General features: G+C 51.3%; 1 protein-coding gene across 4 annotated transcripts in view; it reads right to left on the bottom strand.

Annotated features, from left to right (window-relative positions):
- Positions 1–9,093: 9,093 nt before the first annotated feature.
- Gan (gigaxonin) overlaps positions 9,094–27,763 on the bottom strand; it is a 56,292-nt gene continuing 37,622 nt past the window's right edge. Inside the window, exons 10-12 of one of the 4 annotated variants that reach the window (XR_002394266.2) lie at positions 20,195–20,304; positions 16,950–20,108; positions 9,094–16,571 (exon numbers count right to left, since the gene is read on the bottom strand). Coding sequence is in view for 2 of the 4 variants with exons in the window: in XM_004842797.3 (XP_004842854.1) it covers positions 19,927–20,108; positions 20,195–20,304 (292 nt within the window). In the remaining 2 variants the exon portion in view is untranslated. The other 3 variants (XR_002394267.2, XM_004842797.3, XM_021256668.2) reach the window with 3 other exon arrangements.

The raw sequence follows: 27,763 nt of genomic DNA on the forward strand, positions 1-27,763 counted from the left end.
CAGACAACACACACCCAGTTTCCAGTGAAAAAGTCACACCAATCTCCTGGAGCCCAGAAATAAACCGACAGCAGCCGGGAAGAACTGAGAGAGGCAGCGCACTCGGGGCAATGGCAGCCTCCCTGCGCCCACACACCAGGCAGAGGCTGGGGTGTGTCAGGGGCTGGGGGTCCTCTGGAGTCCCCCGAGTCGTGTACACTGGGGCCAGGAGCCCAAAGCACAAGCAGGGGACCGGCTGAGCTCAAACTTGGGATCCTCCTGCCTCAGCCTCCCAGAGGACTGGGAGCACCAGTGTGCTCCGCCACGCCCACCCAGTTGCGGGTCTTTTAAAAGGCTGAGCACCGTATCCAGTTTGCCTGGGCCTTGGAAGCCCGAGTGACTCCCTGAACTCCAGAAACTGGGGTCCCTGGGCCAGCTGGAGGTAAGGATTCGGGGTAAGAGGAGGTGGCTGGGCCCCAGCCAAGCTGCTGAGCCAGCGTCCACAGACAGCAGGTGCTGTCCACAGACAGCAGGCTGGCGGGTTGGGACTATGGGAAAGCAAATGACTTCTGATCAGAGGAGCGGAGCGGGGCCCCACCCAGAGGAGTCAGGCCTGGCCCTGGAGTTCTGGCATAAAAGCAACTGGGCTTTAACGTTGCAAAGTTGCTCAGAGTCTGGCTTGGAAATCTATTGTTTCCCATTTTTTTAATGTGAAGCTATCAGAAAGAGAATGTTCTCGGCAGCATTATCAGGGAGAGAAAATAAAGCCGAGAGCCCACGGAGGCCATGGGCAGGCTGTCTGATGGTTTTGTGTGTCCTGTCCAGTGGCCAGGGTGGCATACTGTGTCACAGCTGGGCAATTTGCACTTGGCCAGCGCTCAGGACAGAAATGGATCCAAGGGACAGGAGAAAACGGACGCGTCCTTCCACTGCAACTCTGAGATCCCGGCTGGTGTCTTCCTGGAGGGGCTGCCTAAGAACCGTGAGGGCCGAGCAGCCCAGAGCAAGCCTTCCTTTACGTAGATGTAGGTGACTCTGCCTCCATCCCCTGTGAACCTGCCCTTCCCACAGCCTGGATTCTCCGGCTCCGCCCCAGGAACCTGGGCCGGCTGTACTCCTCCTGGGCTGGATGCCACCAGAAAACCGCGCACAGCGGCAAGTGACCGATTTCTCCTTCATGTCTTGGACAAGGTCCAGCTCCCACATACGATCTTATGGTGAATGATCATCCTTTTAGTCCTCATTATATTTCAGTTAGGGCACCATATTGATGTTTCTTTTTTTCCTTTTTGGGGGGACAGAGTCTTGCTGTGTAGCCCAGGCTGGCCTTGAGCTTGCAGCAATTCTCCTGCCTCAGCCTCCCAAGGGCAGAATTACAGGTGCACACTGCCATGTCCGGCTGATACTGATGTTTGAGCCTGAGCACCAGGGACCAGGGGACAGCTCAGCAACAGACCAGCCAGGGCAGAATGGAAAAACCAATGAGCCCAGAAGCAGAGGCAGAGGTCACATCCGTGAGAAACTCAGGAGCTGATGTGCAGGCCTGCAATCCCAGCTAATCCTAAGGCTGAGGCAGGAGGGTCACATGTTCATGGTCAGCCTGAGGAACTTAGTGGCTTAGTGAGACCCTGTCTCAGAATACAAACCTCCAAAGGGCTGGGGATGCAGCTCAATGTAGAACTCTCGCCTAGCATGCAGCAGGCCCTGCGTTCCATCTCCAGTACCGCAAAAAATAAGTAGGAAGTAAGCAGATCAATCAATCAACCAAAGAAGCGCAGAGCCCGGGATGGGGGGTGGTGAGCCCCCGTCTCTGCCCTGCGCTGATTCAGCTGTGTCAGAGGCTCCTTGGGGACGGGGACTTTGCATCTGAATCCACTGGGGTGGACAATGTCACCCCCTCAGGGCCGGAAGTGGTGAGCTAGGGCGCTTCCTGATTCATTACCATTACTTTTTTTTTTTTAGTACTAGGGATTGAACCCAGGGCCTTTGCACTGAGCTACATCCCTGGCTCTTTTTATTTTTAAAATTTTGAGACAAGGTCACTAAGTTGCCCAGGTTGAGCTGAGACTTGAGATCCTCCCGCTCCAGCCTCCCAGAGTGCTGGAATTACAGGCGTGAGCCTCTACGTTTGCCTGGTAGAGGGCATGTTCTAAAGGCTTTGATTTTGTCAAAACAGAAACTCCTTTATAATGATAATTTTCAAAGTTTCTGTCTTTGGTAAAAGGTGCAGATGTTTAAAGATAGTGGAGAGGGGCACTGACTGTCCCGCCTGGGAGGTACAGCTGGGCCCTGGCTAAGGGGCTCAGACTTAATCTGAGGGACTCACTGCTGTTGGGCCAGAACTGAGGCCAGATTTGCATTCTTTTTTTTTTTTTCAGGTAAAACAATTTTTATAAAGGAAAACATATAATTATGTCCCCAGGGGTCAGGGATTTAGCTCAGTGGTTCTGTCACCTGCCTTGCAAGCACAAGGTCCCGGGTTCGATCCCCGGTACCCCCCCCAAAAAAATTGTGTCCCCAAAAGACAATAAAGAATTTATAACAAAACCATATGTGGAAAATATATTAAATTACATTCTGAATACAACTGATCAAACAAAAGAAGGACATGTTTTTAAAAAACATGCAATGTGTCACAGAGAAGCTTTTTATTATCAGCCATAGTAATAGTTTAAAGACTAGAATCAAGTTGTGATTTAAGCATTTATATCATAACATAGTTAGCATACACACATCTTACTGTGTCCGGTGTTTTAGTAATCTGGACAGAGGTGTTGGGTGAGGTATCAAGCATGATGGTCTTCTCTTCCTTAAAGTGTTAATTTCAAGAAATTCAATCTCATTGAAGGTTTTCATAGCAATCCATAGCAAGAATGACTTTCTCTTCACTACGTCCTTAAAAACAATGAGACCACGGATTGTATAAGCAGGTTTATTTCCAGGGATAATGTCTTCTTTCTGACCACAGTTTATATCCCAGTAACTTATGTTGATCCACGAACGATGGCGTGGATATCACTTTCTGGGGAAAACGGGCGACAATGCTGCTGCCAATCATGGCCGCTTCCAGGGGTCTGATCCGCCTCTTCCCAAACCACACGTGGTGCAGCCACTCGGTGACGCTCAAGCCTCCCAGCATTGTTAGGAAGGGGACGGGAAAAGAGGAAACTGAATGCCTCCTAAGAAGGCAGTAAATGATCTATGAAATGCATCTACATCCAGATATTTTCCTCACGAAGTTATGGATTGCTATGAAAACCTTCAGATTTGCATTCTTGAAAAAACGACCCTGACCCAAGGTGGTCGAAGGCGGGTGCGGGGCGGGTGGCCGGTCTGGGGTCCGCAGGGGCGTCGATCCGCGACTCTGCACACCCAGGGGTGGGGGTGGGGCCATCGGCAGTGCCCCTGCGCCGTTAGCAGCGCTCCCCGCACCCGGAGGTCCTTCTGCACCCGGCCTGGCCAAGGGGCAGGCCCAAAGGACCAGCACCGTCCTCCTCCTGGTCCCGGCCAGGCCCACGCGGGCCTGGAGCGCCCTCTGCTGGACATTGCTGTCACCTGCCGAGTGAGCCTCCAGGCCCTGGGAAGGGACTGGTGGGGCTGGGGCTGCGGGCAGCCGGAGGCCTAGGCAGAAGAGGGCCGTGTCCCCCCATGAGAAAGAAGTCGGGCAGAGGACTCATGAGTTCTCTCTTTCTTTAGCGGTGTGTGTGCGTGTGTGTGTGACTGCCTCACGGTGTAGCCCAGACTGTCCTTGAACTCATGGCAATCCCCCTGCCTCAGCCTCCCGAGTGCGTGGACCGACATACCCTCCTGGCCTCCCATCTTTGGAAAACGCCCAGCTTGGGGTCCCGGCCCTGAGGTAGGTTTGTTGTTGGGTCTCAAGTGGAGCCCAGGCTGCGCAGGTGACTCCGCTGTTCCTGCAGAGGTGAGGCGCGCCAGGGCGGGGTGCTCTCACCCGGAACAGCGGGCGGCCAGCAGGTGCCCGGAAGAAGGGCGTCTTCACCGCTGCTCCTCTCCCTCCCTGCGGGAGGCGGCCGCCCACTCGCACAGGCTCCCCAGGCCTGAGGTAAGATGGGCTCTGTCCCAGCCTGGCAGCCCCTAATCCCCTCCCTCTCCGCCCGGGCCCTGAAGTCCACCTGCCCCATTGGTTCCTAAGGCGCACGCTGCCGCCTCCGCTCCCCCGGATGTGACCGGAGAAACTCGGCGCGCGGGATCTGGGGCCGAGCAGAGGCTACGGAGTCCCGCCACGGCTCAGGTCACGGCTTTAGGTCACTCCCATCCTGGTCCCCAGAGGTGGGGGGCGTCGTGTCTGCGTGCTGTGAGTCATCTCCTGTCTGGGGAGGCCTGGAGTGGAGTCTGAAGATGGTGCACACGGGGTGCGGCCCTGTGATGACTGCGAACCGGGTTGGCCCAAGCGTGCCCGGCAGTGCCACACTGGATGATGGCCGTGGCCATGGCCAGGGCTGCTGTGACCCTGGGAAGAGAGACTGCAGGCTGGACGTCTGCAGGGCCAAACTCTGTTCCTCCTGTTACTAACAAGCTCCTGCGGGGACCTCTTGGTGGACAGAGAGGACGCCTGCAGAGCTGTCCCACCCCCATGGCGGGGACACCCCAGAGGCTCTGCAGGTCCAGGACCCAAGCATCCTCACCTCTGCTCCCAGCACGGGCCCGTCAGAAACTGTGACCCAACCCCACGCGGGCGTCTTCACCCAAACACACCAGGGCGCCAACGTCCTGGGTTCCCGTGTGGGAGGCGGAGCAAGGTGCCCACACAGGAAGGGACACACGCTGTGGGGCTGGGGTGTCAGCCTTGTCCCTGACTGAAGATGGCTGTGGCCTGGTGGGCACATCTGCCTGTGCGTGAGGCTGCTGATGAGCCAGTGTCACATGCAGTGGAAATGTCTGCTGGGGCGGAAGGACCTCTCAAAGGACACGATGGCAGAGAGGAACGTGTCCAGGGGGCCGTGAGTTCCCTCCTAGGGACCTGGCCCACTCATGACCCTGGCTCTGTCTTGTGACAAGGGGCTGGCACTGTGGATGCTTGCTGACGTACACAGTCATTTAGTCACTCAACAAATATTTCTTGAACACCTCCTGGGAGTCACTTGAGGCCCTGGGAACCGGACAGGGCAAGACAAAGTCCAAGGGCTCCCAGGGAATGTGGGAGCGGGTGTGTGAGGACAAGAGATGAAAAGCAAAAGAATAAACACAGATGAGAAGAAGTGACATAAGGGACATATGTCTGCTCTTGGTCTCTTTTTTTTTCTTGGTACCAGGAATCGAACTCAGGGCTTCGTGCTCACCAGGCAGGTGCTGCACTGCTGAGCTACATCCCTGGCCACACATCTGCTCTCGACAGCTTTACCAAGGCTCCGGAGCTGCAGAACATCAGTTTATTTCCTCCCTACTGGGAAATTCGGGCAGGCTCTGCAGGTTGGTTGCTCTGCTGATCGTGCCAAGGTCCCTCATGACCTCAGGTATCACCCCCGTGGCTGGGTGGGTTCAGATGGCCGAATGCACATGTCTGGGCCATGCGGTGGTGTGGCTGGGCTCTGGTGGTCCAGCCTGTGGGCTTCTTCGTGCAGTGGCTTCAGGGTTTCCAAGGGGCTGTGCTATGCAGAGTGGCAAAGCCATTTCCGTCTCAGGCCCTGGAACGAACGAAGCATCTCTGCCACACCCTCCTGACACACCTGAGGCACAAGATCACTCCAGAATCAGGAAATGGGAAAACAAACTCCTGTGTTTTGATGGAAGCAGCTGCAGAACACCAGAGGCATGGTTTTCAACGAATCAAGGGCCAGAAAACATACTCAAATGACAAGAGGGGTCAGAAGCTTCGACTGTGGACAACAGTATTATGGTCAGCGGTGTTAGACTTAAAAAGCTGGGTTTTTTGTTTTTTTCTGAGGTAGGGTCTTCCTATGTAGTTCAGGCTGGCCTTGTACTCATGGCAATTCTCATGGTGATCCTCCTGCCTCAGCCTCTTGAGTGCTGGGATTAAGTGGTGTGCACCACCACACCCAGTTTTAAAAGTTTTTTAAAAATAGAAATAACTTTATAGCATCCATGGAAAAATCAAAAGATTAGGCAGCGTGGGGCCACCTCCCCTTGGGGCTCACGGCCAGCCGATATGTCCTCTCTGGGTGTCAACTCCTGTCCCTCCTCCTGTTACTCGCTGGCTCTCGTCTGACGGTGGAGCGAAGAGCAAAGGAGACCTCTCTCTGACCTACCCAGGGCGCCATCGGAGTGGAACAGGGAGGGGCTCAGGAGGAGCCCTGGGTTTTCTGTCTTTGCTCTGCATCTGTGCATCCCTCTCGTTACCACTCAGCCCTTTCAGAGTTGAGCCCTTGTGACTCAGGCTGCCTGGATACTGTGCCCTGAAATGAGGAGCTGGTGGCCAGGATGAGGCTCAGCTTGTGCCAATGGCCTGAGGCCACCACAAAGTGAAGCTGAGCAGTGGGCAAGGGACTCCTGTAGTGGCTTGGAGGCCATGGTAAGGTGGCTGGGTTTCATTCTCCATGCGGTGGAGTGGGAGCAAGGGGCACTAGGCTGGGCCCTGAGATGGGGAGCTTTCTTCTTCTACAGCTCCCACCCTTTCATTATTCTATTTTGAGACAGAGGCTCATGAAGCTGCCCAGGTGGGGCTCGAACTCACCACCCTCCTGCCTGAGCCTTCGGAGGGGCTGGGATTCCAGGTGTGCATCACCACGCCCAGTCTCATAAGGGAAGGACAAAAACACAGACAGGAAGGGAGGGCTGGGCGGACTGGATCTCCTGGCTGCCATCTCAGGAGGAGCCAGGAGAGAAAGCCAGGGAAGTGGCTGCAGCCCAGCCGAGGAGCCAGCGGCCCCCTCGGGAGCAGAGGTCCTATCCCGCACAGCCGGGCAGCGGCGGTCGTCCTACTGGTTCCTCCAGACGAGCCGCATCCCACCCGCTCATGGGGCGGCCCTGGTCAGCTGAGGCCCAGCCAGCAGAGAGACTCTGTCCCCCTGCCTCGGGCTGTGCCCCGCCTGCACTGTCCAATCTCCGCTTCTCCTGGGCGCCCTGCTTCCCTCTCCTAAGGGCCCTGTGAGGCCACCAGGCCCACCCAGGTAACCAGGATGAGCTCCTCTCCCAAAATCTTTTATTTAGCCAACTGTGGCGGCACACATCTGTGATCCCAGCATTCTGGGAGGCTGAGGCAGGAGGGTTGCAAGTTCAAGCCCCGCCCGGGGAATTTAGCAAGACTGTCTCCAAAAAAAAAAAGCCAGGTAACAGGCTCGCTGGTTCTGGGATGAGGATGAGGACATGGACAGCAGTGAGGTCGGGGACACTGTTTGTGTACCACAGGGTTAGGGGTCACAAGGTGCTTTCAGCAGCTGTGCGAACTCCCACGGGCTCTGGGTGCTATTGGCCACGTCTGGGGCTGTGGGAGCAGAGCAGGCTTCACTGGTCCCAGTCCTGCTGTGTGTGGCCAGCGACAGAGATGGCACTGGGGAAGGGCAGCAGCCAGGACACAGCCAGAGTGCCAGCACACCGGGTCCGGTCCGCCCCTGGCGTCGTTCTCAGCTGTGGAGTGGGGACAGGAAGACCTCCCGGGGCTCGGCCTCGGACCTCGATGGGGGCAGGCAGATCTCCTACGTGGACGGCCCAGTGTCCACCTGCTCCCTGCGGACTTCTGGTCGCTTCTAGGTGCTGATATCATGCAAGCATTGTCTAGGGATGATGACAAGAATAGGTCTGTGGGGGCAGGAGGGGTCAACGCGATCGGCGTTGTGCAGTTCCGGCCCAAAGGGTGAATGGAGCTGTTATGTGTCAGTCATACACCAGCAGTAACGATGAAAGAAAACCCGTGTGGTGGGGCAGACACAGCAGTGGGAGGCCCAGCCCAGCCTGCGCCCTGCAGTTGGCCCACACCCAGGATGTGCACACAGAAGGGGCTGCAGTTTCAAGGTCAGCAGCGCAGCTTTCAAGAGTCAATTCCAGCCAGTGTGGGAGTCTGAGGCAGGAGGACAGCTTGAGCTCAGACGTTCAAGACGGGCCTGGGTGACGGAGTGAGAGCTTGTTTAAAAAAAAAAGAAAGAAAAAGTCCATCCCTTTCCAGAGACAGGCGGAGCCGCGGAGTCACCGTGGGTGTGGATATCAGAAGTGGCCTTCGGTCCCAGCTCTGCCCCTCCACCGGGCCCTGGGGCTGACAAGGTGACTCCTCCGTGCCTCAGTTTCTCTGCTGGAAGACATCGGGAGCAGCCCTGCCTTCTTCAAAGCTGGCTGTGAGGATGGACTGCCAAGTCCCTGTCCCACAGGAGAGTGGGCTCCTGTCTGAGGACAGTGACAGTCCCCCTGCACCGTGGACACCCCACTACGTGACGCCAGCAAGGTCGGCCCTCCGCCTGGCACTGGGGATGTGGGGCAGGGAGAAGGTCTCAGAGACACAAGGTCCGGGTGGCCCCCGTCCCCCTGGGACAGGAAGTCCACCGAGGGCCCGACCTAGGCACCAGAATGGAGGCCTCCAGCTGGCGCCGGGCGCAGCCAGGACAAAACACACTGAGTCCCAGGGACTCCGGGCTGCTGGCAGGGCACTGGGCATGGGGGGGGCTGGCACCCAGGCCCCCGCCACGCCGCACCGCGTCCCCGTGCCCTGAGCGTGGGTCTCCAGCTGGGACTTTAAGGAGGTGCCCGCACCAAGCTGCCCCCGCTCCCAAGGAGAATGCTCCTTAGCCCCGTGCAGGTGTGGGCGACTCGGAAGGGACCATCCCGGGAGGCCTACTCGCTGCCCTGTGCCCTAGGTGCAGACCTGCCTGACAGTTCTGTAGGGTCAGTCTTGGCAGCAAGAGGAAATCTGGGGGAATTTACTTTGCAACACGCAGTAAACCTCCCGCCTCCAGCCCCTCCACCCTGCAGCTTCCCTCCACAGAGGAGGCACCTGGGAGGCCGTCTTTGGGGGAAGACGACACACCTTCTCGGAGAGGTGGGAGACAGAGGCAACAACGCCAACAAGGGCTTCTTCTGACCCCGGCCTCACACCCAGGCGGTGGGAGTCACGGCCCGAAGCACCAACAGGACTTTTGAGGACCGAGTCTCACTGCGGCCACACTGCAGCGGGGACCACTCTTACCAACCGGAAATAATCAGCACGCCTTCCCCATCAAGTTCTTTTATTAGGTTAATTAAACAGCTTAAAGACAATTTATTTTGTTCAGTACCGTTCTAGAAAATATTTCAAGTTTTAAATGAACTTCCAATACAGAAAAGAAAATTACTTTTACCATACAACAAATTTCAGATCAAAATACAACACTCTGTTTTCTTACAGTTATAAAATCCAGTCAATACAAACTACGTAAAAAAGATAAAACACGCTCACTGTGCCTTGGTACCAGGGAACAGCACAGTGGCAATGCGCGCTCTCCCCAGGGGACAGGTCTGGCCCACAGTTACCCCACCACACCTGTGTAGAAACAAAGTGCGTGCTGCTTAATTTAAGAGTTAACAGGTTACTTGTAAACCATAAAGCAACTTTGTACCAAAGGTTACAGAATTAGAAATCATTTCTGACTTTGCCAAATTTCACACCAGCAAAAGAATAGATTACCCCCCAGAATAAACCGATACAACATTTGGACCACAGGATATGAGACAAGTGGCATTCCAACAAAATCAAGTTAGCACAATTGCTCTACTATCTCATTGAATTCGGGGAGTACAATTTTACAAGTTGCAATCTTCAGATATTTTGAACTTTAATAATGTGCTAACTTATATATATAATGTGCTTAACTTATGTATGTTCATTGCAAATCCCTGTTTTTCCGTACGAGAACTATTTAAGAAGATACTTTACCACACATAAAACACCCTCATCTGAATACACGTCAAAGCAGACCTCGGAACTTGGAACTTTACTAGATAGTAAAGGTTCCCGGATTTAAATTAAAAACCATCTACATGTACCATGCCAGAAAACACAGATATATTAAACAGATTTGTGTTTAACAAGATGGACTTGGGCATGGTATATTTGGAACCTGGAATTTCTATGGTTTTTATGGAATTTTCCTTATGCTATTAAATGCATCCAAAACGACAAATCAAGAGCGTGCTAAGAACCAGTTCTTGGGGTGGGTGACTGTCACGCACTAGCTGCCCCGCACACCCCAGCAGGCGTGGTAGCAGCGGGGCTGGCCGTCCTGTGGGACCAGGCCCACTGCAAATCTGGTAGTGTCCAGCTGAGTTTACAGCCCTGTTTTAAGGAGTTTCCTTGACAGATTTCTCTTGTAGCCTAAGACCCACACCGGTGACAAAAACCAAACACATCTCCACAGGTGCAGTGTGCTGCGGGTCGGGCTCACTCACAGCTGGGGTAGACACCCTCATCCTGGGGGACATAGCGATGCAACACAGCATCCTGACAAGGATGGAGGCCTGGGGGACCCACAGACTCTGGGCTCCAATGGTGCAAACCATAGAGCCCGCTGCAATGGTGCTCAGCGTTTCTGCCACTTTTTTTCATGGTGGTCACAATCCACAAAGGGTGTGACACAAAACAACACTGAATAAATAGCACTCCTCTGTCACCTCAACTGGGGGCTGCAGGGAAGGAGGAGCCAAACAAAAGCCCAGTTACAAGTGAGATCCAGAGGAAGCAAACACCATGCAGAAAAGGCTACGGATTACTCAGGTAAGCAAGTTTTGCTAAATAAAATAGCCTGTGCTTTTCTCAACTCAAGGCCACTCAATCCACTGCCCAACGGTAAACTATTTACTCCTCCAGAATTCAGATTACGTTCATGGAAAATTTGTTAGATGTTGCAATGCATAGAGATTGAAGGTTTATTTATTTCCTAAAGCTGGTAACACTCTTTCCCTCCATGTACCACATCCTCCATGATTTTTCTCTAAAGATCAGAGTCAAGTTCAATGAACTATGCTAGGATAATAAGAAACATATTCTGGAATTTCTTTTGAAGCAAAAATTTCTTCTGACAAAAATATGAGAAGGTGGTCTTTCATTGTAAACAAGAGTTCTGATTTCAGATTCGGCTCCCATTTTGAAGTGCAGGGTGTGTTTAACTCAGAGCTTAATAACAGAGGAGGAGACAATGGTACCAGGCTGCTCTAGGGAACACGCACCAGGAGCCAGGACCCAGGACCCAGGACCCGCCGAGGCTTCCTGCAGCGGAAGCAGCATGGCGCTTGTTTAGGAAGAGTTTCGAGTTCTGAAGGGGACTTGGGGCCTGAGCCTGGCTCCCTGGGCAGCTGGGGCCACACAGCGCTGCACTGGGTGCTGGTGCTGAGGTAGTAGGTAAGGCCGGGCCTGTCTGCTCAGGGAGGGTGGCTGCCCTAGGCTACAGCTGCTCAGGGCAGGGACAGAGGGAGGGCAGCCCTCAGGCCCAGGGCTGGGTCCGGCAAACTCCTGGGCCTGGGCGACAGGTCGGCACCTCCACCAGTCCCGGGAAGCTGACGCTCTGGACACAATGTGGTCTGAGGAACCAGAAGAGTGATTTTCATGTCCCTTCTTTTCCTCTTTTCTTTACTGCATAACTCAAGCAGTTAGGAAACCAGGCCAGGAGAAGTATGGGATGGAGGAACAGGGCAGGTGGCGAGCTGACAGCCAGGAGAAGAGTAAATAAGAACGTTCTCATCAAGAGGAGCACAATACCCTCCTCCCCGGGATGGGATGCAAGTCCCCAAACTGGCAGAGGAAGATGCACCACCGTGGTGAGGGCCAATGTTCCCCGAGATGGGTCCTGGCAGCACCTCTGGGTGGCCACAGAAAGAAACCAACGCTAGCTCAAGTCAAAGATCACGAGAGCGAGTGACTGCGGGCCGCTCCCTGCGATCCCAGCCCGCCCTCTCCCCCCAGAGCTCAGGGGCACAAGATGAAACCACAGAGGCAGGTGGCATGGGGACTACAGCATGAGGCCCAGCTCCCGGCTCTGTCCAGTCTGTCGGGCAGCGAGGGTCAGGAGGAGGAGCATGAGTGCAGGAAGCATGGGCCTACCGGACAAGCGGGTTTAGGGAGTGCCCTGGAAATGAGGGGCGAAGCTGGAGAACCCACACGCTTGGGTGTAGACGGAGAAGGGGCTGCCACAGTGCCGTGGACTCAAGGTGGAGCCTGTGGTGGCTGTTCTGCTGCTACAGGGCCGCCTTACGGGTGCGCTAGGAGACACTGGGTCACTGCAAGGCAGCTCCCTCCCCCAATTTCCCTCGGTGGGTGCGCAGACCCCGCCCTTACAATAGACCCAAAGCTCAGCCGGCTGTCACCCTGTTGTCACCCTCAGAGGGCAGGGACAGGCCTTCGGCCCTGCTCACTCTCGAGGCCTGGTCCAGAGCCAGAGCTGCTGACCCAGCCACCTCCTCCCTGTGTGTGCAGCCCACTGTCTTTGTCCACCCCAGGCAAGGCACTGAGGGGCCTGTGGTCTCCGAGCCACACAGTGGCCCCCCTTCTACAGCAGTCACCGATGAAACGGCACAAGGATGAGGCGACGCTGACCACGAGGTTGGGTCTGACTGTGTGCCTGCTGCTGTCACCCTGCCAGCCCAGTTCCCTCCTTCGCTTATACAGGAGACACCAGGAAGGGCTCTGACACCTCCTGCCACCCTGACCTCGGGCATGGCACATGCAGCTGAATCCGCCAGCCTCAGAATCGAGACCCAGCTGAAGGGGTGCCGTGTACAGGGGCTCAGGAATTCACTTTGGGGTCACTGTCAATGACCTTCTCTATTTGAAGGTCCAGATACCCCCCCACAACACGTGATGCAGATTTGCTTGCTTAGTTTTAAGTTTTGTATAATATTCAAGGGAAGAAAGTATAGTTTAGGCCTATTGATCTCAGAGATCAAGAAAAGAGTTTGGCCAATATTTTAGTGAAAGTCAAAAGAAAGATTCAACTATGGTAAAGAATTTTAAGTGTTATTAATGGACCTCATTAGGCTATCACAACGCTCAATCCGCTAAACACGCCTTTCTGGGGTGTTTCAGGTATCAAGAGTTATCAGAATACGGTTAGAGATGCGGAAGGGGGACACAGGTACAGAAGTAAGTAATTTCATAAACACACAGAGAAAAGACAATCCTTGTGTCATTCGTAGCACAGACAGTGGATGCAGTGGCCGCAAGGCCGGGGACAGTCAGGGGAGAGTTCGCCCGATGCACCCCAGAGGGGATGGCCCATGGCGCCCGCCGGGACAGGGAGGAAGCGGACTTCGAGGCTCCTGAGCCCAGAGCCCACGCCCCGACCGCTGGGTCAGCTCCTCAAGAGGACTTGCACCTAAGCATCCAGGGAGACCCCGCACCACCCCTGGAGAAGAAGGGAAGAACAATCTTGGGGAGGGTCTGGGTCTGCTGCCGGGCCGGTAGGGGGCGCAGTCGCTGTCGTCTGAGAAGCTTCCCCATCCCCCCATGAGCAAGCAGCTCACTCTGAAAAGCACAACTATACAATCTCTCTCTTTTTTTTTAGTCTGGGGATTGAACGCCAGGACCTTCGCACTGAGCTACACCCCAGTCCTTTTAAATTTTGAAACAGGTCTAAGTCACTAAGCTGCCCAGGCTGGGCTCAAACATGTGATCCTCCTGCCTCAGCCTCCCACAGCCCTTGGATTAGAGGCATTCACCACCATGCCCTGTGTTCAAATTAGGTCTTAGTAATGAATAAAGACAGCCAAATTTTAGATTTCACTGGAAGTTAAGTTATTCTGAATATTTGCAGGCTTGAGGCTGGGTATAACTCTTGACCACTGAGGACCATCAAAGTCCCCCACTGAAGGAGGCCGTGTGGTTCCCGGGTCGGGTCAGAGGGGAGGTTGCTCCCAGAGGGAGGGTCTGCCTGCAGCTGCTGCACCCTCAGGGCCTCCCGCCTGACCTGGGGCCCTAGGGACTGGGTAAGCTGACAGATGCAGCAGGAAGGCCTCTCACGTGTGGCGTGGAGAAGGCACAGGCGCGGGGAGTTGGGGACATTCCCCGACACGAGGGGCTCGGGGCAGAGCCATCTTTCACCACTTCAGCATAATGCAATTCTGTGTAGCGTGGCTGGGCTCCAACTCGTACTGCAGAAACGCCTCAGGTTCTAACTGTAAAGTCCTGGGCTGTTAGAACTGACAGAGACAGGAATATTCCTATCCAAATGGGAGCTTCCTGGGAGACAAGAGCACCTGACAGGAAAGGAAAATCAGTGGTCTCAAGCACCTGGGCTCCAAACCCGGGGTCCAATGGCAGAGAGACGCATTTTCCTTTCTGACCCTAACAAGCAGGGAAATTAAGCCCTCTATTTCACACAGCGGTGGTGTTTAAATAGACTCCCTTCCTGCTATATGAAAACAGACCCTTTTAAAGACTCTTTAAAGTTCATGTTGAGTTTCAAGTAGTCATTTTGCAGTAGTTCGAGGAGAATTATTGTTCCTCCTGATTAAAAGTGCCTATTCTAAAAAAAGTAGTAAAGTGGAAAATATGCCTTAGAGAACTGTACTCCTCAAGGCCACTCACTGCTTGCTTCCAGGCCTTTGTTAAGGACAAAAGTGTTGAATTCTTCTGCTCTGGCAGGGGATCAAGCACAACACTACATAATGAGGTAGCTGAGAACAGTTTTCCTACAAACACAAAGAACAGGGGAGTAAATGCATATAATTCTTATCCAATTAAACAGGAAACATGATAAAGACAGCTATGTGGAGTCGTATGTAAATCAAGTTCTCAGGTGTAACTGGAAAAGTCTAACCCAAAGTTCCAAGGAACATCTTTCAAGTCTGATGAGTATAAGTAAAAACAAGGTATCTAAACCTATTTGTATCAAAACACTAAAAAGAGGGCCGAACTCAAGAAAATGACCCTGTATGGACTTGAGATTTGAATCATTTGAAATAAATGGCCATTTGTTTCTTTTTTCTGTACTGGGGATTGAACCCAGGGTCTGTACTGTGCTACATCCCCATCTCCTCTGTTTGTTTTTGTTTGTTTTGAGACAGGGTCACACTGGGCTCGAACTTACCATCTTACTGCTTCGGCCTCCCAGAGTGCTGGGATTACAGGCGCGTCTCTGCTCCTGCTCCTGGCCGAAGAGGCCATTCCTTACCTGACCTGGCTGACTGCCCCTTTTGCCTCTGTGGTGTGTCCCCAACTCTGTGGGGCATCACTGCCACCCTCCTGGGCTTCTCTAATCCAAACTGCAGTGCCCTAAGAATCACAATGCACATCTGCTCATGACAGTGCACAGCTGGAAGCTCAGCAACGGTGCTGGGCTACGAGAATGTCTATCAAAATTTATCATCAGGCCAAATTCACTTGGATAGCAATTTAAAAAGACTGGTTGTTTTTCCAAAATCAAAAGCAGGCATTTCTCATTAAGTAATTAATCACATAGTTTTATTTATCAGATATTTGGTTTCACAAGAAAGGGAAAGAGTTAAAAAAATGCAATCACTTGGAGAATTCCAATGACAAGAGCTGAAAAAGGGCAAACGTCCCTACATTGTATGCTTCCCCTCCAATCAAGGGGTTCAGAAGCATAAACAGACTCCTCACCTCACATAAGTGCAACTATTATGTAAAACTAAAATAACAACAGAATTACTCCTGAAAAATATAAAACTTTAAAAAGTTTTACCAGCAAAAAAAATAGAGAACGATTTTAGTTCAGCACCACTGAGAGCTGCAGGTCAGCAAGGCAGGCCCCACCCAAGTTCCTGTTCTCTCCAGGCGGCAGAAGGGCTGTGGGCGTGAGTGCGCCCTCAAGCAGTGTTTAATTTCCAGGGAGCAGATGAGGGCTTCTCAGGGCTTCTCAACCAGCAAAACCGCTGTCCTCAACCCTCAAGGTCAAGTCTTTCCCCTACAGATGGGGTGGGCTGGCACGGGAAGATGCTGCCGTGCTCCTGACCGGGCTGCCCCATGTCTTTCAGACGGGCACCCCGGGTTCTGTTCTCTGGCCCTGCTGAATGGTCACAGGTCCTGTGGCTCACTGACAAAACCCATGCCTGTCAGCCAGCACCTGTGTGACTTGCTCAGGGCACGGGGGAGTTCGGGGTCCTGGGCCTGGGTCTCAGGGGTCCCAGGGCGCATGCGGAACACAGGCTTGTGTTATATGCAGCAGGCACTTTGTAGTTTTTATTCTATGCTAGCTTCCTACTCTACCCAAGGCCAGCCCCGGTGCACAAAGCTCTTCATTTAAAATCCAGCAAGGGCCGGGGATGTAGCTCAGTGGTTCCACCGCCTTCCTCGAAAGCACAAGGTTCCAAGTTCGATCCCCGGTACCAATAAATAAATAAATAAATAAATGAAATCCAGCAAAACTGCGTTTCCATCCAGTGAAGAGCATCACTTTGACCAAGAGGATTCTATCTTCACTCACCAAACAGTGATGCACCCCCTACCACACGCAGGCAGATCCCAGCAGTGACACGGACAGGGGCCCTGCCCAGAGCCCAATGAGTTTACCATGGGCGAGGGAGGTGGCGAGACGCCTGTGGCCTGAGCCAGGCGGGCTCCTCGGCTCTCGCGGCTCCAGGGGCATCCTTGGAGGGACAGCAGCTGTCGTCCTGCCTGGTACCGAATGTCATCGGGGAAGCAGCGCTGCGGAGGAGACACCGCACAGCTCCTGGCTCTCTCTGGGACACTTCTGGGCTCCCTGCTTGGAAGCACAGTGTAGGAATGGAGCAGGGGCCTGACAGAGCGTGGGCGACATCCCTAAAAACCTCACTCACTGCCCTGCAGTACCTGGTGCCCTCTTCCTCACGAGGATGAAGGACGCACTCCCTGCACTTGGCCAGGGAGTCTCCTCCTCACCCCCACTATAAAACGCGGGGCGACAGGACACACACACCCAGCAGCCTTTTTTGATTGCCACACAGTTTGAAAAGCCTACATGAGTGATCACCTCCTCACAGCAGAGAGACACGAAGCTAAAACTCTCAGGCCACATCTTTACCTTGTACCAACTCCTAGCTGTAAATGCTGATTTCAACCCCGGTAACGAAGAGAAATGCCAACACCAGGCAAAACTTACTGTGCATGACACATTTTCTCACATTTACAATCATGAGTTGAACACCACAGTGTAGACGAAGGTCAGGGCTCGAGGGTTCATCTGAAGCACCAGGAGACAGTAATGCGTGCAGGACGGAACTACAGGTCCAAGGTGAACACAGACACATCAGGTCACAGAGCACGGCATACAAGCTCACCTTGCTCACCTCTCACGCCTCTCACAGGATACATGCGCTCTCAGAACACTTCAATTCAAATTAAAAGCTTAAAAAAATCTGTTTGGATGCGTTAAACAAAGCAACAAACAAACACCTTTTGGACTGCAGAGCTCCCCTCCCCCACCGCCTGCACCCCCAAAGACACTGCACAGACAACTTCCGACCTGTCCTCAGCTGCCAAGGGCAACACGCACCTGGCCAAAGTGCACTGTGGAGAAAGAACTACAGAAGATTTACCAAGAAATGATGTTCCAAGGCGTAAGTGGAATGTTAAAACACAAACCTGCATGAAATGAGTTACAACTCATTTCACAATACTGAAATAAGTATAATTTACAAAAAAGTTGGTTAGTTTTGGAACATAATAAAGTTAAATAAAGCCCTACACTCCAACATAACTTTTAAATCTATGTAAAGTAAAACAGAAGTTTGGCACTTAGCAGCTTTTGTCGGTTATTGCATCCATATTCAATGGCAAATTTACTTTATAAAACATTAAATTCTGCATCTACAATGTAAACGAACTGAATTTTATAAAAAGTGTCCAAGAGAACTTACAAGTCACACAGGCACTGCTAAGGCTGCAGCAGGACCCACTCACTCCTAGATGATGAACGGCCTCCCCGGAGAGCTCTGGCCCGGGAGGAACCGGAACTGCGGGAGCTGAGGTCGGAGCACTGCTGACCCGCATGGCAGGAACCTACGGGGCGCCAGTTCCTACTTCAAGTCCCCAGCTGCGGCTCCCGAACGCCAAGCCCTGGTGCCGTGGGGGTTACGCCACCAAAGCAAATGCACTTCCCAGCAATTTATCTCCTCTAAGCTAATGCCTAATCGTAAAAGGAAAGTGCTCCTTCTTTGGAGTGGACTCAGCTTGCTGTGATGGAAAGCTGTCCGAAGGTGTGTGTGGGGGGGAATGCGCAGACAACAGCTGGCTAATGATGTACAATTCGAAACCCGGCTTTGACTGACACTGGATTGGCTTGGCTTGCACGAGTGCGTGGCCCGTCTGGCCCAGTACCCCAGGGACATAAGGTAAAAACGCTATACCTTCTCTTGTCAAAACCTTCTGGCCACAATACAGTTAAGGTGCCACATCTGCCATTCCTTAGAACCCCACAGGCCTGGCCTCTTTCAGCAACCTGTGTGGTGTTGCCTGACTTGCAGCAGGTGTAAGAAAGAAAAGTGCAGCTGGGTCACCCTCTTCACGACCATAGGTGGGAAAACATAAGCAATGTTTCCTGTGCACAATTACAGCATACAACATTCCACATGGGAAGTTCAGAGGAGAAATTCCTGCTCCCAAATTTACAACCAATGGGAGTATTTATACATTTATTCATCAGTAAGACAAAATGTTGCTTCTTAGAGCCATACTATAAGAGGAAATAAAGCTGTAGAAAACAATTAGAAATGAAGTACTCTATATTACATTGATTAGAAATTTGATATTGCATAAAATCCAAACTATGAAGTAATCAAGCACTTTGAAGTCCCTGATTTCACACCAAAGTGGTATAATTTGAATGGAAAATAAAATGTCTTACAAGATAAGTTCCACCAATGAGAGAATTCTCTCCCCATAAAGGGGAGAGGATGGAGAGGGCTGTGGTAGGAATGAGCAACAGGAAAGGAGGGAAAGAGGAAAGAGGAATTTGCTCTACTAAGAACAGAATGAAATTAAGTTGAGGTAGTTTATTCTACCAGCCAAACGTTGCTCATAATTTGTCTAAAACACCAGGGAACAGCATTGGGGACATTCTATTACAGAGCCTAGCTTTTCAACACAAACTCCCATTCTAAAACAAGTTTTTGAATCCCAGACAGTAGTAAACAAGACTTTGTGTGCTTTCAGATTATACTAAAAAAGGTTTGATCCCTATGCATTTCATCTGGACAGATTTTTTTTTTTTTTTTGAAGTCAGCAGACTCTGATTACTTGTCTAACTCAGGTCTTTCTTTTATAAAATCTCCTACCCACTAATATCCTCATTTTTATAAAAGGAAGAATGGTACTGCATGAGCTCCTTCACAACTCCGAAAGGACTGCCCTAGAAATTATAGCATGACATGTCTTCATCAAAAAGTGACCGAGAGGTTAGCAACTTCCTGTCAGTTCACATGAAGGCTGCAACCTGACAATCAACTTACTGAATCTTGACATTGCTAAGACAGAACACTGTAAGAGAGATTTTATCTTAGTGTCAATTCATCATAACAGTTTTAAAAAAAATTCTTAAGACAGAGCACTAGTAATAGAGACTAACTGGCACAGAGTCCAATCTAACATTTTAGGCACAGACTAATTCACTGGGCGGGGAGAGGCATAATAAATCCTTCCAAGTGCAGTAGAAAAGCAATCTTGGTATGTGTGGATATGTTGATTTGCATATATGGGTTGTTTTGTTTGTTTTCCATAGCCACGTACCTTGGACATAGCAGTCAGATAGGAGTTCCCTTCAGGGAAAATGCACCATAGGGTTTAGCTCTGCTACTGGATCTCATCCCCATTCCCACTCTCTCCTCCTTGGGACATCATTACCCGCCATGATCTGTGGACACAGCTAACCTGAGGACCTGCTTCCTCTGGTAGTGTTTGAAGTTACATGGTCTCCCAACCAGAGCAGAAGCTCAAGCCCCTAAGCTTTCCAAGACCACTGCAGTTACCACCCCAAAGCCCAGCACACAGAGCAAGTTTTGGCTGCACCTCGGGTCTCCGTCACGTCCAGCTACGCAATGGCGCACTCAGCACAGGGTTGCACGTCCTGCTCTGCTTCCTATTCAAGGCGAGTGGACACGAATGCGGAATAAGCCTTGCTGAAGCTGCAGGCGGAAAAGCTTGCAATTTGCAATTCGTAAAGCTGCACACCCGGTGCGGCGCAGGTCAGATGGAAGGAGTGGTTTTGTGTGGTGCCAGGTCCCTGTGCTTCTTTTAAACTCACGCACATAGTCATAGTTAGTACCTAAACAGAGACAGGAGGCAAAGGTAAGGTGACCTGCCGCTGATTCTTCGGAAACAGTTCCAAGAAAAGCACTGCGGCACCCTTACCTGTATCAAGGTCTCCAATGACATAAATACTGGCTCCTATGGGCACGGCCCCGTAAACAAAGGAGGAGCTGGCGGGGATGCATAAGTTCTGGTCATTAAGATAGATCCACCTGGAGAGAGAGCCGAGGCCACGTTAAGGAAATGGAAAGCGGGACCACAGTATTTAGAAAGACTAACAGAGACACGGTCAGGTGCCGGGCGCTGCGCCAGCCTCCACGCTCCACTCCCTGGGCTCCGCTGCTTCCTGTCACTGCACTAACCCTGCCTGTGCTGCAGGTCGCATGGTGAGGAGGGAGCACTGCCAGACTGCTGCTTCTGCTCAGCCAGTTCCTGAGACTCTGCCCACCCGTGCTCTGCTTACGCCAGTAACCTATTTGCTCCTTGTATTTCTAAGTAGGACTCCACTGTGCAGAAGGCCGGAACCTATTCATCCACTCACCTGCTGAGGGCCACTGGGAAGCTTCCAGTTCAGGCTACTTGTGAATAAAGCAGTGGTGGATGCTAGGGTACGAGTCTTTTTCGTGGACTTAAATTACACATTCTGGGTTCTGGGGAAAGGGTATATGCTATGCAATGAAAATATGACCAACTCTTTCCAGTGTGGTGCCCTTTTGCATTCCAATTATCAACACATGAAAATTCCGACTGCTCGGCATTATTATATCTGGTATTGTCAGTCTTTTAAAAATTTTAACCATTTTAATAGCATGCATTTCCCTAAGACTAATAATGTTGAGCCAGGTGTGGTGGCACATGCCTATAATCCCAGCACTTGGGAGGCTGAGGCAGGAGGATCGCTACAAGTTTAAGGCCGGCCTAGGCTACATAGTGAGTTTACAGTGGGAAACCTTGTCTCAAAAAGCCGAAAACCAACCAACCAACCAAACAAACAAACAAAAAGACTGGTCATGTTGAGCTGAGTGCCTCTGTATGCACTTATTGGTCACTTTACCTTCTTTCATGAAGTCACTGTTCAAGAGTCTTTGTATTTGGTGAATACAAATCCTTTGTTAGATACATGTATTACGAATACTTCCCCCTAAAAATACAATCTGCCTTTTCATTTTCTTAATGGAATCTTCCAATGTATTCTTTTCTTCTTTTATGGTCATGTGTTCTGTGTCCTTGGAAATTTCTGCCTCCCCCAAGCTTGCAAAGATCTTTCTCCTGTGCACTCTTCTGGACACTGTATGGCTTTATCTTCCACATTTAGGCCTGTGATACATCTCAAGTGTTTTCGTGAAAGCATGAGTCAAAGCTCACTATTTTCCACACAGAGAGCTAGCTGTTCCAGCACTGTCTGCTTAGGGCTTTTCTTTCCCAGTACACTGCCTTGGCGTCTCTGTTGAAAATCAATTTAATAAGCATTAAAAGGATCCAGAGCTCCAGGAAGAAATGGTTGATTCCAGAGCTGAGACAGAGAAAATACAAGATGAACCTGGAGCATCTTGCCGTGCCAGACAGGAAGTGCTTTAAGAGACAGGAGGTTCATCCCATGCTCCAGGAGCCCAGAGGAAAGTGCTCCTGAGGCTAGGGCTGGGACAGTTTGAGTGAGGAAAGAAATGAGAGGCTTGGATTCGCAATTCATAGAATAAAAAAAAAAAATCCAGGAGCCATTATTAATAGAAATAAATTTAGAAACTAGGGAGAAGGGACAGGTTTCCTTTACAGAAGAATTCCAATTAATAAATGTAGACGGAGCAAGGGAAACAAAAAAAAAAATCACTGTAGGCAAAAACCGCAGTAACAGTGAGCAGCCTACATCTACCAAAGGACACCAAAATGAGGGGGTGAAACCGTAAGGAGAAGCAGCAGTTTCGCATATGCTCAAATTATATCCTTCAAGATACTGATTAATTATAATGAGAAGACCACTAACTTTCCAGTGAAGAAAGCCAATAGACACTACCTCAACCAGGCCCAGCAGGAAAGCTCGGTGACACGTTCTCCCTGATGGGACACAGAGAAGGTCGTACGATGGCCCCTAGGGTGTGGCCAAGGCACACTGCCAACACCAAGATGCCAGCCTAACCGTGAGATTATGACACTGATCTAATCAGAGACATTCTGGGAAAAAGCCTGAGCAATAACCAGCAGTGGAATGCACTGGCAGCCCCAGAGGTTTGCAGCAGGGGGGAAGATGTTAGTGGGAAAGCTGGTAGGCTCCAGTGTCTTGGTCTAGTTCTGCTTCGCAGTGTACATGGCCCAGGTCTGACGTCCATGTGCACGCTGGTCATGGAGGATGCTAACATTAGGAGAAACCAAGCGAATGGGAACTCCTAGACTATTTATGCAACTTTTCTACAAGTGAAAATTATTCCACAATAAAAGGTCCCCCCACCTTTCTTTTTAAAAAATCTAGACTTTGACCTGCAGTAGTGTTCACTCAGGGCAAGGTGACCGAACAATTTCCTGTTAGCAGCCACGGGCATGGCCAGGTCACAGCAGACGTCAGCAGGGCCCCAGGAGCACACAGACACCAGGCTGCCTGTCACCGGCACGCGCAGGTGTTATGGGTGGGTGGTGTTCCCGGCCCCCAACTCTGCTAAGAACCAACCAAATGGGCCAGCACCTTAGGGTGAGAGTACGTCAATGTCAAATACCAATGGAAAATTATTTTGCAAAGAACACTACTTTTACTTCAATGAACACACTTCCCAGATTATTATTATAATTATTATTATTATTTTGATTTTAAAAGACAAGGAAACAAAATGATTTTCCCTAAGTGGCGAACAATGTTAAGGTGTCACATTTCTAAATACCTTCTCCTAACATTTGATTCATTGAACATCTGAACCCTGAGCATATGCAGCAATTTGCTGGGGCCAGAATTATGAATTTGGTCCTTGTTTCCCAGATGCCTCCAATAAAAAAGGAAAATGGAAAAACTAAGAGCCCTCATTGAAAAGTAAAAATGGAGATCTGAACAAGCCTTTGAAAAAGAAAGTTTGAAAGATATCTGGCTTGCTCACATGCCACACTTTCGGGGCTGAACATAAATAACAGCCTCGGCACTGGAGTCCAGGCTCTGAGGAAGGAAGGAAGGCCAAGGGGCAACACCAGGTCTCACCTGCAGTGGGCCCGGGACGTGCTCAGCAGTGTGCAGCAGTGGGATGAGGCATCAGCAAGGCATCCCAGAGCCCTTCGCAGCAGTGTTGCTTCAGAACTGCTCTGTGGGGTTGAGAACTTAGCATAATTCACCTCTGGATAACTACACGAAACCGAAGACTCTGGTCTAGACAGATGATCCTAAGCGGATCAGTGACACAGAGTTCCTGGTTAGAAAAAAATTCAGCTGAGGTCATTTAGTTTTTGTGATGCTAAAACTTCAAGTGAAACAGAACCTGAAAATTTAACTGGATCATGTATTTAGCTGCTGCTGCTGCTTATAAAACAAGTATAAAGGCCTGTGGTTTTACTTTATTTTTTATTTTTTGATACTGGGGATTGAACTCAGGACCTTGTGCTTGTGAAGCAGGCAGTGGCACCACTGAGCTAAATCCCTGGCCCCAAAGGCCTGTGGTTTTGAGTGTTGTTTATCACCTCACTGGCCTTGGACGGCTTAGCTATGCCAGCTTGGTTTCCTCAATTGTGAAGTGGGCACGCCGGACACCATCACCGGCCTCTGATGAGTGCTTCAAGGGTGAAGTGAGGACTTCGCACAGTGCCCAGGACCTAGACATCACTAAGTGAGGGCAGTACTAGGCCTCAGGTACAATGCTGTCAAACTTGGGCTTGTCAGTACTTGCAGGCTGCAGGGTCCCTTTGATACCTCAGAAGCAAGAGTGCCCCGGAGAACTTTAAAATACAGAATGGATCACAGCAGTCAGCTTCGGGGAGAGGTGAAGGACAGGGAGGGAGAGGTGAGAGCCCTAGAGAGGAGGGGGAGACACTCGGCTCTCAATCAGAGAGGAGAGGAGGAAAGGCAAGCATGTTTTCAAGAGGTGTCTGCTTCTCAGCACAGCACTGGTGCAAAGATCAGCCAGTGGCTCGGGACAAAAGACAGAACACACTTCCCGAAATGCACAGATACCAACAATAGCAGGCAGATTTTGGAAAGAAACTGAAAGCTGAGCAAGCAACCCACAAGGAGTGAGTTGCCTGTTCCTCAGTAGCTTTCTCTGAAGGCAGCCCAGGGGTGGCAGCTGTGGGCACTAAACCCGGGCATCTCTGGCCTCAGGAATTGGGAATCAGGATGAAGGATCTTAGGGCAACCATGATCACCAAGGGCTGAGCAGAGAACCCTAAAAGGGAGAGGAAGGAGGAATCCCTCGATGGAAATCTCTGACCTGAAAACCATGGGTGCCTGCAGGCAGCTTGAAGAACCCCACCAGCCCTGAGCTGCCGGAGCAGGCTCAGGAGCCTGCCTTTGCATCTGAGACTCTCGGCACCACCTTCTAGAGCCACAAAAGAAAGTCCAGGGCCGCAGCAGCGTGGTATGAAGTGTCCAGGACACAGTCCAGACTTACTTAAAAAGAAGAGCCAGAAAAATGAGAACCCATTTCACGGGAATAAACAATCACCAGATGCCAACTCTGGGATGACTCAAGTGCTGGGATCATCAGGCAGGGAGTCGACACAGCTACCATGACCCGCGCTCTGTGAGGCAAAGGAAACAGGCTCCCGATGAACGACAGCAACTCTCTGAACAGAAATTATAGTAACAACCAAAAACCCTAATGATAAGCTGCACTGAGATTTTAGAAGAAAGTATTTGATATCAAACATTTCCCGGTGGCCCTCACAACAGACTAGAGGTAACAAAGGAAAGCAGCAGCAAACTTGAGGACAGATCAGTAAAACGCATCCGATCTGATGAAGGGAAAAAGAGACAAAATACTTCAACCTGAAAGATAAGGAAAACAGAAGATCATAACACCGGGGCACTGCTAAGGTGTGACTGTGGGACATGGAGCTTCTATGTGCACATTAGGGAAGCAGAAAGCTCTGCCCATTAGTGCCCATGAGTTCTCCGAGAGCTGGGAGGGGAAGGGCAGATGCGCCGGAAGGAGGAGGACGTAAATGGTAAATCGTGAAGGCAGTGCAGGTATCGGTGCACTGGAACACACACGAGCCAGGCCTGCAGCTCTCAGTGCACAGAGGGTGTGGATGGGCGGAGGCTGGGAGAGGAAAGGAGGCCCCCTGCAGTGCCCGAGGTGCCCTCCCCCTGCACTTCTCTGTCCCAGCGCGCCATCTGCTGGGGCCGAAGTGCGCTGTCCCCCCAGGTACCCCGAGCCGTGCCAGAAGGGAGGGTTCTTCCCGTGTGTTCTCCACTTGAGTACCTTCCCTCAGCCCGAAGGTGGTAGCCAGACCTCTCACATTAGCTATTTGTGCTTTTTTTTTGGTGTTAGAACTTGAATCCAGGGCCTGGTGCATACTAAGTGTGTCCTACCACTGAGCTGCATGTCCGGGTCACAGTTTTGCATTTTTAGAGTCCTCTGTTGCTCCTTCTAGTTAATAACACATTATTACATTTTCCCTGTTCAAATTACTGGTGTGGCTTCTGTCCCCTAGCGGGACCACGAGGGAGCTGATGTGACTAAGGGGGGCCATCTTCAGCCTCTAGCTCACGTAACTTTCGATGGTATCTCAGGCAGCTGCTTCCTCCACCTCCTCAGAGACCAGCAGTTGGTGCTGCAACAGGCAGCTGGGTAGCAGCCCGTCCAGCTGCCTAACTGTGTGGACTCCTGCTTGGTGCAGCAGCCTGACTCAGGCCTGGGACAGCACCATGCAGGTCAGCTCTGGCCCTGCCAGGAGAAGCACACTGCTTCTGGGGATTCTTGCACACCATGGAGAAAACACACTACCTAGGTCACTAGCTGCACAGCCAGGGCAGGGGCCATGGTGCACAGAGGCACAAGCTCTGTGTAAAGATCTCCCACCCAAGGCAGTCTGACCCTCACGACTGCCCAGCTGAGTCCTGAGTGCACAGTCAAGACCCAGCGGACGTTCCTACTTTTTCTAAGTGAATCAGGAGGGGGTGTGATAGACATCACCACACCTGCCCTTTGTCTGTGACAGTGGCATTGTTTCTGCCAGGTGCCCCAGGACACAGTGCTGTTCCCAGCTCTCTATCTCAGTAGGGAGGTGAGTTCAGGATGCCAGTTGGCCCTTCCTGCTATAACAGCCCCCAACGCTAGGCCAGAGAGCTAACTTGGGCTTCTGCCAGTTGTCAAAGAGATGCAACTTCAGAGTTCAAGTGACTGACGCACAAAACTGAAAGCGGGACCACCAAGGCTGAGCACAGGCAGAGGCAGCCAACCTCAGAATGGGAACGCAGGACCCAGACAGGAAGGTGCTGAAACACCTGGCAGTTTCTCAACCTCACAGCCAAAGGACACCGAGCACGAGGCTGAGCACTGTTACCCTGACCTGGTGATGCAGGAAACAGTGAAGAGGGCTGAGCTGGGGATCGAGAAGACAAAGGGGCTTGGCCACCTCATCTCTCAGAAACACAGGTGAGTCACACATGCCTGAGGGCACTGGGGGAGTGTGTGTGTGTGTGTGTGTGTGTGTGATGCAACGGGCTCAGCATCAGGCAGTGAAGGCAGGGTATGTGGGAAAAGATTTACAGAGTCAAAAAGCTGAGATGTTGCCACAGAGGAGGTGGGAGGACAGCTGTGTCACTGACAGGACAGGGTCATGGAAACAGAGAGAACCTAGCTCTGGCCAGGCGTGGGTGCTGTAACCCAGTAACAATTTATGGCGATTTCTTTGCTTTCTTCCTAACAGTTCTGTTTTTATTAAGAAACACACAAAATAATAAGATAGGGCACCTTTCCAGGAAAGTTTTAACCTAAAAATAGAGAACAAAGACAGGAAACACCAAAGATTACTTAAAAACAATCTAAATGGTCTCCAGTCTAATCCAGATTGCTCATGTGCCAACAGCTCCCACAATATGCAAAGAGAACACATCAGGGGACACCCGATCTTTCAGGAGACGAACTACTCCTGTGTTATTTTTCTCTGGAGATAGTTATGGGAAGCCCTGTGTGTCCGAAGCCGATGTAGTGGGGTATAAAAAGGTGGCCTCTGGGGCCAGACACCGGCTCCAATCCTTGCTGACCCTGCAGGCTGTGGCATCCTCCCATGAGAGGACTAAGAAGAGCATCTGCACCTGGAGGGCTGCTCTGATGACCAAGTCCATGAGCTGATCCATGGTGCCAGTGCTCCTATGTGTTCAGCATTCTCTAAACACACAGCAGCCCTAATATTATATTAAGAGACCTTAGTGCTCACGCTTCTATTTATAAACCAACAGTGGACAGTCTAGAAATAAGACCGCCGAAGGTGTACGAATTTTATTTGGAAGTGTTTTTAAATAGCAACAAGGAATGACATTTTCATGTTTAATAATGATGAATTTAAAGCGAGTAAGGGCTGGCGATCCTGCCACCTGCTTCGCAAGCACAAGGTCCCGAGTTGATCCCCGGTACCAAATAAAGAAATAAATAAGGCAAGTAATATTAATAGTTATATTTAAAGTTTGTTAACTATAAACGTGAAACAGACTGGTAGAAACTTAGTGGTTCTGACAACTGATAGCACATCAATTTTACAGCC

This window comes from Heterocephalus glaber, unplaced genomic scaffold, assembly GCF_053883595.1.
Source record: "Heterocephalus glaber isolate CG9 unplaced genomic scaffold, H.glaber_assembly_v1.0 deba00000071, whole genome shotgun sequence".
Taxonomy (NCBI): domain Eukaryota; kingdom Metazoa; phylum Chordata; class Mammalia; order Rodentia; family Bathyergidae; genus Heterocephalus; species Heterocephalus glaber.